General features: G+C 40.5%; 1 protein-coding gene across 1 annotated transcript in view; it reads left to right on the forward strand.

Annotated features, from left to right (window-relative positions):
- Positions 1 to 16,338, forward strand: part of hcn4 (hyperpolarization activated cyclic nucleotide-gated potassium channel 4) — a 103,096-nt gene that overhangs the window by 40,796 nt on the left and 45,962 nt on the right. Inside the window, exon 3 of the mRNA XM_072694953.1 lies at positions 12,558 to 12,719. Coding sequence (XP_072551054.1) covers positions 12,558 to 12,719 — 162 coding nt within the window. The remainder of the gene's footprint in view (positions 1 to 12,557; positions 12,720 to 16,338) is intronic.

Consider the following 16,338-nt stretch of genomic DNA (forward strand, 5'->3'; position numbering starts at 1 on the left):
GCAGGGTCTAGAGATCTTCATAGTTTTTAAGGGGAGCATTTGGGTTCGTCGCTCGCATTGCCTGCTGTGAGGAAGCTCCTTCCTGTGTCTCGTTACACTTGGCTAATACTTTTTACGGGCTCCTTTGCTCTTGCTAAGCCACAGGCAAGTAATGCGCACTGATACAGAGATGCCTTATCGCGAGCTGATGGCACTTATAGAATGCCCCTCAGCCAGTCACACTGAGCTAACTGTGGTATAACGTGCAACGTGACTTTCTATGAGGTACGTTTTACACACATTATAATTTCTTTCGATCTCTGGTTCCTCTCACCACCATTGTTAAGACCAGTTCATGAGCTTATCTCAAACACCGAGACATCTGAGCCTCCCACAAATGCAGAGTACTCAAGACACCAAACAAGCAACTGTCTTACTGGTCATGCTACTGGCTGGGGCTAGAGAAACAATGGGCAGAAATGTGACAGGGATAAGACTGCCAGAGATAAAGAGCTCCTAAGTGCTGCACAGTTAACCATCAGACAGAGAGGGGCTGCCACAGCGTCTCGGCCTCCCCCTCACTTTGACAGCTGGTTCACTCTAATTGTCATATTTCACTGGGGTTAAAAATAAGACGCTGGCCGGATGTTTCCTCATCTGACTCCTCTCCCATAGACAAAGCATCGAGTGGAATCAAATTAGCGGGCATGTTATTAAATCAGATCCAAATGAAAGCAGTAATGACTAACCTCTGAGAACGACCACTGCACCAGATGCTTGTGATGTCATCATCTACCCTGCAGCGACTATCAGAACAAGCTCTGCGTTTAGAGGCGAGTGTCGGGGGGCATGTTATGTCCAGATATTGCCAGCATTAATGAAGGAGGTGTTTAAAAATCACCCCCTCTAGACCAATATTGATTTAATGATGGTGCTTAACTCCGGCTCTTAAGGGACGCCAACAGGTGAATCCTGAGTACTTTTCAGTAAGTGTTGGATGAGATGTTGTTTAGATCAGTATGTACGTGTTGCAATACAGTATATATTGATACATATCATATATATATATACAGTATATATATAGCTATGCATTTTTTGTTCCCTCTGTTCAGTTAAAAATTAATATTTCTGATCATTTTCAGTTTCATTTTTTATCGATACATGAAATGTGCTACATTGTTAGCTTTGTTGCATTAAAAATTTTGAACTATTTTGCAATAACTGTTCATAAAACATAATACAATAATTAAAGCTTTATTTATATTACACTTTTTTCGCAATGATTGCAATGGTATCCCCAGTGGTTAATATGGTGTTGTTAAGTGGTTGCTAGGTGGTTGCTAGGGTGTTGATTAATGTGGTGTTGCTAATTGTTAGATAGGCATTGGCTATGGTAACCCAGCTGGGTTGCTACGGTGTCTCCAGTGGATGCTCAGGCATTGCCAAGCAGCTGTGTGTTAGTGTTAGTGTTTCTGGATCATTGTGTCAAACTTTTGAACCCCATTCATTTCTATGAGAAAAAAATCATACTACCCCACAGATGTAGCTGGATGTCCCATGAACAAAAGCTACATTCAAGTGTGAATCGCACAACCAGACTGCAACAATCTGGATTTTGAACTTGATACAAAAACAGCAGACAAGAAGAAAAGAGGACAACTATGAATCACATAACAGTGTCCAGAGCGTTGCATGATGACCTTATGACATTTTTTGAAAATGTAACAAGTCAGCACTTGAGTGTAACATATTCTGTCAGGTTTTTGGAGATAATGAAAGTGTTCATCCAGGTTTTAGCTTTACATTTGGTGTTTTAAAAACATCTAATCAGACTTTTATTGCGACACAGTTATTAGCATCTGTACATTAGGATACCAGTTTTTATGATATTTTTGGGGAGCATGGTTATATCAACGTAATGATCCAGACTTAAATGTCACTTGAAGCCATTTTACTGTGATATAGACGGCATTGTAATACTAAATTGGGAGAAGTTACGTCCCAAGAATGACGTTAGTATTTGGGAAAATGACAGACAATTACGCATGGTGGTTTGATCTTGGTGTATGGAGCTTTGGAGGCTGGACCATCTGTATTTGTTTATTGCGTGGAGGCAGAGAGTCCATCTCTATTAATATCAGCATCTGGGAGCATTCAGATTTATGGCTTAGGCTGCACCACTGGATGTGTGCTGGATTTTGAGGGAAGGATCCGATATGCCCACAAGGTCCCAAGGTACATCAGAGGCAGAGAGTGGCTGTCGAAAACCTGCAGCCCTCCACTTCAATTCTTAATATAATCACACGGCCATAAATATAGAAATGCCTCCAATGAGCCATTCTGGATTAATTTTCACACAGTGACCCGGCACCTTGGTCAGACTCTGGTCTTTTTGAGATAACCAAGGGATGAAGAAAAGGTTGAATAGCGCATTATGGGCCGTACAAAGAGACTTTGGCAGTTGCCGTGACGAGTCCTTCACAAGGCAAATGTGCCTTGTGTGATATTAATACGCTCAGCAGGCCATCTTAAAAGACTCTTACATAAAGAGTATGTAAATCCAGCACACGTCTCTGGCTTCTCCATGGTAGGAAACAACTGAAGCGGTCTCTTTGGCTAGGCTAAACTAAACTGGTCTGTTGGTTCAGTCCAAATATGAGGATAGAAAGGACCAGGACTATAGTATGTCTGTTACTGAAGTCAACTAGAAAAGCTTGTTAAAACTGTGTTGCTATTGTATTACATGTTTTTTTATTAACCTCCTTTTAACTCAGCCCTATCTCTCAGTCCTAGCTCCCCTCATCAGAGAGGGGTTTTGGGGTCTTCTACCATATTATCACATGCTGATGGCCTGGTCCAAACTCGCAAAGAAGAACTTTGTAGCAGGACAATCTGCAGTATTTGTAAATAGGTCAGATATGGTCTTGATATCAAGTAGTAACTAGCTGAGTAGAACATTTCCAGGTCATCAGTTGTCTTACAGAGTAATCCTCAACTTACCTTTAGCCTCAGATGATTGTAAACTCATAAACGTGTAAATTACTCTGTTTACTGTAATGATGTTGGACTGATGTTCGAGCTGTGAATTTCCATTTAATCTCTGTTAAGAAGGTTGTGGTGTTTCACCAGCCCATATGTTCTTTCATAGAACGTGAAGTAATGATAAGTTAACGGTAAATGCAGTATTTAGATAACACAGTTTCTGTGTCATACTGCACACATTATTATAGCAGTAATGTAGTGAAGTCAGGCCTCATCAGTGAACAATCTATAATGTATATTGTTGCTGACGCGCAAAAGCCCTGTTTTCATGATGAATGGACCTTGACTTTCATTGAAACTTAAGACATTTCCTTCTCCTCTAAAGTTTTGGAGATAGGTGGTATTTGTGTGACAGCGCAGTAAGTGAAACCCTTCATTCATTGATGCATCCATTGCATAGTTACCAATTGCTACTTAAACGCAAACAAAAAGAAGTTGTTTTTTTTTATTTGGTAATGTTTTCCTCAGTAAGTTGATGATGCCCGATATAACACCATAGAAAGGCTATAAAGTACTGGAATTTACTCAGCTGCAGTGCTGTGTCTTTGCATTTCCTTCATGCAGTCTAATAGGGAACATGCTGGCTGGTCCTAAAACTGGCTTCTCACCATTAGCATCATTAGTAGTAAGTAAAGTTTGCTAATAGCACACCACTTATTTTTCAGAGAGTGTTTTTCACAGTTAGTTTTTTCCTGAATTTATGGTCAGTTTCCTCCCCCTTACTAGGTCTCTCACACGTGCTTTGAGGAGAACGCTAACTGCCCAATAGATCACTTTCACACTTCTATGTTTCCTAAAGCAGAATTATAAATAGTAACCTTAAATAACCTCTAGTCGTGTTGTAATTAATGGCTGAGGCTACTGCCCTTTCTTAAATACACCCATTATTCAACCAGACACACTTACCAGTGTTTCCACTCCATCAAGTTTAAACATGTTCAAGTCCAGTGGAAAAACTCTTATCATGTGTCATTTTTACCGAGGCAACCAATAAAACGAGAGCTAAACTGAACCGAAATGCAGGGCTGAACGATGGGACAGATTTACTCTTTAAAAGGTTTGGTCAAAAATCTGACTCCTCAGCGCTGTATCTTAGTGAGTAGTTTACTGTAGAAAAACAATGTCTCTTTGAGACAATGGCACTGTGCTTCTTCTCTGCTTTGCAGAACTCGTCACAAGTGGATTCCTAGCGAATCCCACTCTGATATGCATATATAATCTGTGTGTATTATTATTTTTAATTTATATATATATATATATATAAAATGAATATTACGTCTTGTCTTTTTCAATGTTTTATATATATAATATGTGAGAGTAATTTTCTTGGAATTCACATGGATCAGTCAGACCATATAGCATTGAACAAGCCAACAAGCCTTCTGTTTAAGGGTTTAAAAAAAACTTACCAAAGCCACATTTTATGCTTGTTGGCAGATGCAGGTTTTCACTGTGAAGTGAGCTGGATGGATATCTTGTTATAAAGGCCCTTGCCAACTCATTTGGCTTGGGTATAATAGCAAACGTCTGATAGAGGAGTTCTGTGTGGTGGTCTTTGTCTCTGAGACAGCAGTGAAGAAGGGTAGATAGAAAAGACGTATCTGGAGGGACCGGATGGGAGCATATGACAACCAGCTTATCCATCTGCCACTGATAGTGTTGAGACACTAAAGCGCTCTTTTTAAAGCTGCGAGAATGAATTCTAAACACAAGCGAGTCTGTCTGCTCCACTGTGTGAGTAATTTTCTTGGAATTCACATGGATCAATCACACCAAGCATTCATTATCATTAGCAACAGTGACAGCCACCACCAGATGCTTCAACATAGTTATTTTCCCCAGTCTAGACCCTCATTCAGCGCGGGATGAGTCAGTTTATGCACATAGACTAAATGAGCAGCATAACATACTGCTGCAACTAACAGCCTTGGTTTTTCTCGCTGTGGTCTGGATAACAACCACAGGGACGGACGTGGCCTACAGGGTAGCAAAGCTGACTTGGGAGCAGAAGGTCACCATTTCAATCCCCTGGACTGGCAGGAAGTTCCTTAGGTGCTGAGTTGGCTGTCCACTGTTCTGAGTGTATAAACTCACTGCCCCTATTCACAAATGAGTTTGTGTGTTTATGTGTGTGTTAACTACCACTGGTGGGTTAAATGCCGAGGTTAAATCCTGTTGTTGTACTTCTTTGCAATGGCTATGAAGTGAGATCTCCCGAAACTTGGAGTCCATGTAGTTTTAAACCGCCAGAAAACAGCTACTTATTAAAGACTAGGTACATGATTGGGTGCTACTTGTCTTAATGGAATATGCAATGATCATATGCAGTGATTGAGAAAGTATCCGTATTGATGCTCTCACATAAAAACCCTGTATCTCCATTTTTGCCTTTTCTTTATAGTTGCTTTATGACATTATCTGAGTCTGGCAGTTATCTTTAACAGTGTGTCATAAGTTCATGCTGAAGTGACCAATAGAAATAAAATGGAATAAAATGACAGCGAGAGAATGAGAGTGAGAGCTAAATACGAGAGAGGGAGAGATTCTGATTTCTGATTCTGACATAATCGCCAGAAGTTCACAGATATTTATTTTGAAAAAAAATCCTCTAAATATTTCCCATCAAGTACTTAACCAAGGTTCCCACATGTTCCCACCAAATCTGCAAAACCTGGAAATGTAGACACTAGTTTTCCAACCATGGAAACTCCTGGAAAATTAAAACATTACTAGTAATGTCCTGGACTTTTTTGTGAGATCTTGGAAAAGTTGAGCTGTTGAGCCACTGAGATTGCACATTTTAGCCACTGATGCTCTCTGTTTATTGAAGTTGGTAATACTGCCCTGTCCTCTGGACAGATACGTGTTACATGGACAGATACTTGATACCATGTTTTATAGTGTTTAATGCTACTGTCCAGGGAAGGCTTTCTACTAGATTGCATTAATAAAATCAGGATGTTGTATGATCACCACCCCACCTCACCCCCACTCCCTAGCTCATCCCAAAAGTATCGGACGGAGCACCATCCATCATTCCAGAGAACACGGTTCCACTGCTCCACAGCTCAATGCTAGGGGGCTTTATACCCTTCAAGCTCACACCTGGCATTAGGCATGGTGCCAATAGGTTCATGTTGACCTGCTCCAGAGAGTCCTATTCTATTGCCAGTACTTCTCCACAGGGACAAATGTTGTTGTTGTTGTTTTTTGCTAGCTAGCGTCAGTCAACTACAGGTCACAGAGTCTATCTGCAGGTCATTTTCTTTCAATATGGTGACAGATGTACAGATTTTAAGAATGAGGATGTAAGGCACTATTTATGCATATCCATCATTAATAAATGACACACAATAATTGAATGATTCATGATTTTATATCTAAATTGCAACTTGACTTTCTTTCTGTACAGCCATTATTTATCTCTTTACCAAAATAATACTAGATTTTAGATATTAAACTAGATCTAATACTTGATCTCCATGGGCAGCCCTGAAACCAATTAGCTTCACATTTGAGAAACACTAAAGGATTTACAGAGGGATTTGCATCTTATGGAAACGACAGTATTTTTGTAGATGAAGCTTCTTCTGAGATGAGCTGCCATGAACAATACAAAAGAAGGTGTACCTAAACTTTTGCCCATTCCTGATAAGAAGGTTTTAATGTATGCAGTCGGAGTTCGTTTTGTGTAGGCGTGCTTGATTGTGTTAAGAGTGTGTTTTGAGTGACAGCACAGAGGCAGCTTCCACGGTTTTCATGATTTATACATTCCTGGAACAGCCTTTCAGCATTTGGAGAGCTCCCACAGACAGAAATGCATTAAACTTAATTCCTCAGACCCTTATTAATGACTCTATAATAACCCCCGTATCAAGCAGGATTTCAGCAATTCACTAAGAGTATTTTACTTTCTAATTGAGCCAAAGTCTGTCCCCACTTTGCGTTGCTAATTTATTAGAATGGAAGATCGGGGAGTGAGTGAGAGAGTGAGAAAGCGAGAGAAAAAGAAACTTGAGGCGGGGGGGAACGGGTGGGGGCGGGGGGGGTCAGGATCACTCTCTTTGCTGAACCCAATGATGTGTAATGCCTCCTGCTCCTTCATATTGCAAGTTTTTATCTGGAGATTTGCATGACATAATGCTAGCCAGGGCAGAGAGAGCGCAGCTTTGTGTGGGAGTTTACAGAGACATCCGGAGACGGCTAACGTTGCAAATTGAATGGAATAGGTTTTAGACAGCCTATTTTTTTTTTTCAGTTGTGGAAGGGTTGATGTTTTAATATTGTCGCTGTTATGCCAGAACCTTGTATCTCCAAAACGGCAAATTTACATGTGAAGGAAAAAAAATCTTGACTTTCAATGAAGTGAAAAAATATTTTAAAAAATCATATTAAATAAATAAAGTTGTAATTATACATGTATTCATACCAAACCATAATGGTACTGACATCATGAGTCAGTGCAAGCAGTCTTACAGAGAGTATAAATGGTACACAACAAGTACAGCTGATTTTGCAAGGTGTTTTGGGAATTGCTGCAAATGTGACTTGAGTCCTGGTGGATTGGTCGAGGATGGCGTGACAGTGTTTTTTTTGATAATTGTTGAATATTAGTGCAGAAACACACCCAAAATGGTAATGTTTACACACTGCAGGCTGTATCAGCTACCTCAGGGGGGCTCTATACGACTCTAAGCGGAACCAACTACGACTTGCGTGACTGACTGTTCTAAATATATAAAAGAAACTTAGATTAGACTGATGCATTTTCCCCGTTATTTTACAAAAACAAACGCCATCCCGAGTGACTGAGAACAGCCGAACATCTAGTCATTGTTTTTGGCCAGTGAGGTCAGGTACTCCGACTCTTCCCTCTTCCCAAAGGTACTGGATGAAGCTCAGTGTCTCCAGAGAACACCGTTCCACTGCTCCACAGCCCAAAGCTGGGCAGGGTTTGTACCACTTTTAGCAGCCACATGCTACTGCCAACTAAAATAGTTAGTAATGTCAGGTACTGATGTTGACCGAACGACTACTTCTGGATCACATATGCTACTCCAACTCATATTATTGGTATTGGGTGGCCAGAGAACCAGTTCCACTGCTACACAGTCGAAAGCTGGGCAGCTGATGCTTACCATTGGGCATGATGCCCTAAGGCTCATTTGCAACCAATTCAAATAATCAGCGATTTTCTATGAAGGTTATAGGAACTATTTGTATGCAGGTATAAAAACCTATGTGAGCACAGTGGCTGAATTTACTCATTAGAAGCGGTTCTTTTAGACATATAGTGAGCAGGTGATCCCCCACTTGACCTTTCTCCATCTCCATTTCTCCTTTGTATGTTACCTATAATTGTAAATGAAGTCAGTCTTCAGTGCCTTGATCCAAACTATTCATTGTTTCTGCCACATTATCTCTCTCTCTCTCTCTCTCTCTCTCTCTCTCTCTCTCTCACACAGTTTGAGGTGGAAAACAGATAAATCTGCCTTTTCATGCGACACTTCGTAATTAATGAATACAGTGAATGCCGCTGAAGCTAGTTAGCACTACAGAACGGCGTTTTAGTTCCAGCCGGAAGAGCTGGCATCGGGTGGCACTGCTTTCCACGCAGATAATGTGTTCACAACAGAGTTTGAAAAGAGGAGGCAGCTTCCTGCTAAACAAACCGGCGGCGCATGCTGGAGCCCAGCTGTGGAAGTGGGGATGGTTGTGTGTGTGTGTGTGTGTTGGGGGAGGGGGTGATTTTGGTGGGGAGGGGGGGTATGTTAGGTAGATCGAGTGGGAAAGGCTCAGTCGGGCGGACGACTCCACTCAGATGATGTAAATGCACCCGTGGCTAAACGCTTTGAACAAACATTGAGAGTGTGTGTGAGTGTGCGTTTGGGGGGTTGTGATTTCTCTGTAGCTTGACATCTCCTCTCATCCGAGAAGAGAGAACTTTCCATCCTGTGCACACTTGGCTCTTGTCCTTATTAGCTGGAGATTGGTATCTTGACTCAATGAACGGCCTGCCAGCTGCCTGCACGGCAGTTCCTATAATACCTGTCATTATAACTGCAATCGGTGTCATAAAGAACCAAAAAAATGAATGAGTGCAATAAATGTGTTCTCAACATTAAAGTGACAAACTTTGTAATAATAATAATAATAATAATAGTAAGTTTGGTACTGGTTGTATATGAAAGTCTCAGTCCAATCTTAGGTTTCTGTAGTAGAGTCTAAGTTGGACACTCTTCAGTCTATGGGGTGCGAATTGAGTCTGGAATCGATGGATTGTGGATGCGAGTCTTCAGACTCTGGGTTCAGGTTTAGTCTCTAGTCTCAGGAGTTGAGTCTCCTGTCAAGTCTAAAATCTTTGGATGCTGGTCTAAGTCGAGTCTGGAGTCTCTGGATGCAAGTTAAATCTCTAGTCTCTGGAGCGGAGCCTGGACTATGAAATCTGAAGTCTCTCGATTCGAGTTGAGTTGAGTCTTTTTGGTGCAGTTTCAAATGACGTGCTTTGAATGAGAGTCTCTGGATTCAAGTCCAAATCAAGTCTGAGTCTGAATCGAGTCTGGAGTCCCTGGATGCAACTTTGAGTCAAATCTGGAGTCTCTGAGTGTGCGTTTGTAGTGAGTCTTCAGTCTTTGGGGTCATTTTGATCAGGATAGCTGTTAGGATTAACTCAGTTTTCTTCTCGTCTTGACGTTCTGATAAAATCTACAATTATCATGTTTTTAGTCTTGGCTCATGCAAATTGTGACATGGATGTTGCTGGGAGGCACCTTGCTGTCCCTGTTTGTTTAACTAGGGTATGCTGTAAGTATAAGGTCAGTATTTCTAATAAAGTGGCCAGTGTCTGGAAGTATAAGGTTGGTATTTCTAATAAAGTGGCCAGTATGTGGAAGTATAAGGTAGGTGTTTCTAATAAAGCGGCCAGAGTGTGGAAGTATAAGGTTGGTATTTCTAATAAAGTGGCCAGTATGTGGAAGTATAAAGTTGATATTTCTAATAAAGCAGCCAGAGTGTGGAAGTATAAGGACACACACAAACAAATAATGAAAGCTAAAGTATATGAAGTGTAATCACACCGGCAGCAGTTGGCAGGTGCTTGCATTGGGCAAGAGAAAGGAAAGGCACGAGGCAGCATATTCTATAACTGAGTCACTGCAGTTGATTTATGAGGCACTTCAATTGCCTAATAACAATAGAGCGAGTGAGAGTATCCCTCTCGGCTATAAGCTTTTAAGCAGTGTGTTTTTAAAGGCCGCTGAGTGGCTTTTAATATGGAGAGATGCAGTTAACAGTGCATGCCGTGGCCTCAATGGGATTAAGTAGCTTTAAATTGTGGAGGCCATTAACACCTAGCACCCCGCATGAGCGTCCAGGAGCTTCCCAAGGGGGCAGTTATCATTAGGATTAGCAGGCCTCGGCCTTCATCGACCATGCTCTCTCTCTCTCTCTCTCTCCTGGACTTTCTCTCAGTCTTTTGTGCTTTGCACAGAAAAGTGGACCAACCGTCCCTCCACTCCCTTGTATTTAGCTCTGTTGTCATTATTTTGGAGATTCATTAGTTATGTGATAAAGCCACATTGTTTCCCAGCTTAAGCTTCATTTTCTCCTCATGATCCTAAAAGGACATTTTACACATTTGTGCACAAACACACACTCATAAACACACACAAAGAGAACAGAAGCCATTAGTGACATCTGTAAAAAGAAAGAAAAAGGACAGTGATTATATAAGTGCGGGTTGGTCGTGACATGCATAGGCTTGTTTGTGACTGAGTACACAGTGGCCTAGAATGGGAAGCAGATTAACAGAAACATAAACTGACCCGTTGCAGGACAAAGCTTACACAGCATGGGCAGGAATCTGACCTTGAACAGGTTTAAAAGCCTCCAATCCCGAAAGGTCTGCAAAGGACATACACATATATTAGTGTCATCAGTCTAATTTCACACTGGACAAAGTGGTGGATTCAATTTATTCATTTCAATATGCATATTAATATCCAAATCGAGTAAATTCAATCATTACTTTTGTAGTGTAAATGTTTGATTCCACCAGGAATTCACGTAAATACTTAATGCCAAATCAAATCTGTGATGAACTATAAAGCAAATCCTGGAAGCTAAATAATGGCTTATTAAACACAGCATCGTTAGTTATAGTTAGAGCAAAAGTTTGTAGACACCTGCTCATCAAATGTTTCTACTGAAATAAACTGAAAGAAACCAAAAGAATTAACAATGAGTTTGACCTCAGTCTGCTGCAGTAAGAGCTTCTAGTATTTTGAAAAGGCTTTACACCAGATATTAGAACATTAAAGTGAGGATTTGATTGCACACAAACACCAAAGCTATTGTTTTGAGCTTTATCACTCCAGGGAACATAGTTCTTATTCTCCACAGTTCAAAGCTTCAAACTCCACTAGCCTCTACCCCTTGGCATTGAGCATGGTGCCCTTAGGCTCATGGTCAGTTGCTCCAGAACGTTGCTCCCACTGGCAGTGGTAATCTCAGTTGCCTCTGTTCATGGCATATATACGATTGCAACAGAACCTAATTGTTATTTGAGGGTATAAAGTTATCATTTTAATCATGAATTTCTATGTCTATGTAATATTTACTGATAAGGACCATTCCTGGCTTAAGGCTAATGGCAGTAAATAATATCATATCAGAAGCTGTAGAACTAGTTTGTCATCATATAAATGATAATCTTTAACTTTTACCCATAAACATTTTGAGAAGCACGTTTATACCAAGTTTTACATTTCTATATATTCAGTAACCTACAGTAGACTATAGCTGGGTATAGAAGAATTCATCATTATAATGCCTTGCAATTAGGGATGTAATGGTATGTGTATTCGTACCAAACCGTCATCGTACCAGGATCAATGCTCAGTGTGTGCAGTCGCACAGGGAATACACAGAATAATACTGTTAGTGTAAATATGATTCATTATTATATATTATATGATCATTTCACAAGCCTGGAAACCTATTGTAGTTGCATGGTATTGTGGGAACTGTAGTGGTTCAGTAGCTTTGCTATAGTGTAACTGCAGTCTCGTCATGGTGGATTGGACGAGGATTGTGTTTCAGGGTGTTTTTAGGTATGTGTATGTGGAAACACATGAAACTTTACTGCTTAATTTTTAACTATACAGCACAAACTGTGACTTGCACAACTGTCTGTTTAAATGATATAAAAACACCTGGGTTATTTTGTGGGTTTCTGTTTTGTTACTCAGACCAAACAGTGAGTCCAAACTATGACTTGTGTGTACCCTTACACCCCTACTTGCAATTATACATCATATATTGCAGACTTTGCGTTTTACCACTCAGGGAATGTTTTCTGAGTTTTTGTGAATAAAATGATGAGTAAAACACTAGTCTAAAATCAGCCTAAAACTGACCCTTTTTTAACATTGTTAGTTTAAGTCTCTAGTCACACTAAATGCAATTCATAATTGCATTTTTTTAAATGTTCTGAAGAAATGTTACCCTCAAATTTAAATGGCATTTTGTTCCCTCAGATTTTCCATATGACCTATGACCTGGCCAGTGCGATGGTGAGGATCGTGAATCTGATAGGTATGATGCTGCTGCTTTGTCACTGGGACGGCTGCCTACAGTTCCTCGTCCCCATGCTGCAGGACTTCCCCGCGGACTGCTGGGTCTCCAAAAACAAGATGGTGGTGAGTGTTTTGTTAGAGTCTGTCTGAGTCTTTTGAGCCCGTGCCAGCTTCTCCATCTCGTCTGATTCAGTCATTACTGCACTGAGCCTCAGTATGACCACAAGCCGAGAGAACAGACAGAAAACCTGTTGCAGCACTTGGTGTATTTGTTCTCCCTTTGCCCTGTGTGATGTGTTTACATATTCATCTCACCTGCACTTAACCTACTTTCCTGAAAGTGACATGTTCTAAGGTTTGTGATTAATTCAGCTCTTGGGAGCTGTAAGTGGTTACAGAATTCAGTTCAGTACTCTCATAATGTGCTGTTGGAACATTTATCAACAGTTTTTTGTATTTCTGTATAAATTGGACCTGAAATCCTGAAAAGTCCTTAATTTAGAGAATGTGAGCCAAATTAAACGAATGAACAAAGATTACAATTTTAATTTTTCTTATTGAGCAAAATTATATTATCCAGCATTGAATATTATTGCTGAAAAAAGTATGTGGAGTATAAGTAATTGTAGTCTAGCATATTTGATGGCAGCTTTAATATTCAAGTCTGTTTTTTTCCACACAGCATTATGGAAGGACTTTTTATCCCAGTTCATATCATGGTATGCCTTGTAGTGAGCCACTGGAACTATTGACAATGTCCACTTCATTAGTTAATCCTACCTCCACTTACCTTTACCATATAGACATATACACTCTTAAAAAACAAAGATGCTGCTGCACATTTGAAGTTTGCTCAAGACCATGTGAATAAGCCAGAAATCTGTAGGTAGAAAGTTCTGTGGACAGATGAATATCAAATGAAAAGTGCTCATCCCAACAGTGAAGCATGGTCATGGTACTTTCATGGTCTGGGTCTGATTTACTGCTTGGGGACCAGGACAGCTTGCCATTTTAAATAGACCTGTTCATTCTGGATCATACCAGCAATCTTTAGCCAAATGTGAACTGTGAAGCTAACCCGCAATCGGGCCATGCAGCAAGACAGTTATCCTAAGGAATTTACAAAGTAATGGTTAATGCAGGAGAACTGTAACCTTTTGGAATGATGGAATGTAAACAAACTACTCCTGTATAATAACTTTTATTATCCCTTATGCTACAACACTGCTACTGAGTCTTTGATTCTGTACAGTCCTAGAGCACCTCCCATACCAGTAAGACTCTTAATGCTACATTCACCTACACTGATAGCATGACTACATTATGATGCTGTCATTTTGTAGAGCACGGTTGCATGGCTTGGTCGGCTTATTGTTTAGCCTTTCTAAAATTCTAATTCCCCTATAATTGGCTGATAACTTGATTGATTATATAATCAGTTGTGACAGCCCTAAAATTAATGAGCCCGAAGCGAGAAGGGTCAAATAAGCAAAGGGGAATTGGCTCAGATACTAATATACTAAAATGTTTATAGCCTTAATTCAATATCAGTCAAGTATTGACAATTTTCCAGTGAGCGCTCTTGCTGTGCTTTAATTTTGTCTTATTGTTAGTCAAGAGGTGTAGCGTTTGAAGAGGCCTCCACGCTCACAGAGTGAGGAGAGAGCCTGGACTCATTACAAACCCTCCTCCACCTGGTAATTGAGTTCCCTTTACGGTTATATAACCAAGCCAGCAAACACCTGAGGTATGACCCTGAATCACCTGGACGAAAGGGACCGGAGTAGCCAGCCGGGGGCCCAGAGCGAAAAGCCTCTTGTGACATTTGATTTCTCACCAGAGTTCACCGAGAAGGCTTAGAGAAGCTTGTGTGCCTCGGAGGAATAATAGTAATGTGTCATTACCTTCCAGGATAGCAGAAACAACGCCACACAAACAAATCAGTCTGAGCTAACAAAGCCGGTGCAATTGAAAGTAGGCCACCAAAGCTGTGCGATAAGACGGGCAGAGCAAATGCATTGTGGCGGATTTGGGATGATGAACGCTGTCATTGAGGAGGTGACCACACAGAGGCCATTTCCATTTGTTTGGCCTGGTATTTTTAGTCCAGCACACTTGCATGTAATGAATAACATCCATAATAAAGGATGTTTGGTCGTATTCCGGATCTGTCAGCAAGCCGACTGGTCTAGCGCTTAAGAAAGCAGGCCAAAGGTTTAAAAGAAATTATTGATGGCCCTGCCTTTTCTTTCTTACACCACAGTGTTCTTAGGCGTTACCTGAATAAAGACTGAGCCTATTGCACTGGTCAGAGACACACACATACACACACATCTGAGGTGTCAGGAGACTCCTAGATTTTCCAGGCTTTTCCTAACACTGCTCCACCATTATCGCACTGTGTCATCATTTCTCTCCTGTTTTTGAAAGCTCTAATAGGCTCTCTTTCAGGGCTTTGCCTCTGTAGAAATGAGTTTCAAAGCAATTTGAACATGTCTCCTCAGGAGAGAGCCAATATTGATTCCACATGGACTTCCACACTGGTCCAAAGGAAATTCACAATTTAGAGATGCACTGAAATTTCACATCTTTCTAAATAGCTGACCCACTTTTTACTTACCCCCCCCCCCCCCCTTTCATAGAGTCCTTATGTCTCCAAGGCCCATTCACAGTTTCATTTGAATAGGATGTTAGGACTTTGCGAATGCCTTTTTGGAATGCAGTTGTTTTTGCTTAGATTCTTCTTCTTCATCATCATCTTTTTTTCTTCATCTTGTTCTTCTTCTTTTTCATCTTCTTTTTCATCTTTGCCTCCTCATCCTCTTTATTATTTAACAATGTGTCAAACAAAATTTCAATACCGTAAGGTAAACACTGGTAAAGTAAGACTCTTAATAAATGATGGGGTATTACTCCTTTCAAAACAAGATGACTTTGACTTTTGTCCATATTGTGCATAAATAAGTTAATTGAGACACTTCTTTTTGAAGTATACTTTGTTTCATATATTGTAGTAGCCAGCATTCTCTTTTTATCAGTTTGAGTGTTTTTAATTAGGCCTAATAAATGTTGTATATTTATGTATAGTAAAGATGTGTTTTTATGAGATGATATTTTGAGTTTGATGCTCTTGTTGTCTAGGTTAGGGGTTACAACAAATAAGATATTTTGAATTTATAAACCTGTAAATATTCTGAAAGCCATTATGAACCTTTTACAACAACCAAATTCAGTTTTTGCAGTAATGCACCCATTGAACCCAATAGAATAGGACACTCTGGGGCAGATAAACATAAACCTATTAGGACCTTGCCTAATTCCAGGCATGGGCTAGGCGGGTATACAACCCCCCCCCCCCCCCCCCCCCCCCAGCATTGAGCTGTGGAGCAGTGGAACTGTGTACTCTACAATGATGGATGGTGTTCCATCCAATACTTTTGGGGATGAGTTGGGGAGTTGGGGATGAGGTGGGGTGGTAATCATCCAACATCCTGACCTTACTCATTTTCTTGTCACTAAAAGTCCTCGCAGCAGTGCTCCACAATCTAGTAGTAAAGCCTTCCCTGGACAGTAGAGACAGTCACGCCAACAAAAGCAGGATAAGCTCTTTTTTAAACACCCTTGATTTCTGAAGAAACAATGAATGAGCAGGTGTCTAAATAATTTTGTACATATAACATATATGGACCAAAAAGGCCAATTCCATTCTTATTTACTGGATAAATTAATGTCATGCCAATAA

The sequence above is a fragment of the Salminus brasiliensis genome, chromosome 13, assembly GCF_030463535.1.
Source record: "Salminus brasiliensis chromosome 13, fSalBra1.hap2, whole genome shotgun sequence".
Classification (NCBI taxonomy): domain Eukaryota; kingdom Metazoa; phylum Chordata; class Actinopteri; order Characiformes; family Bryconidae; genus Salminus; species Salminus brasiliensis.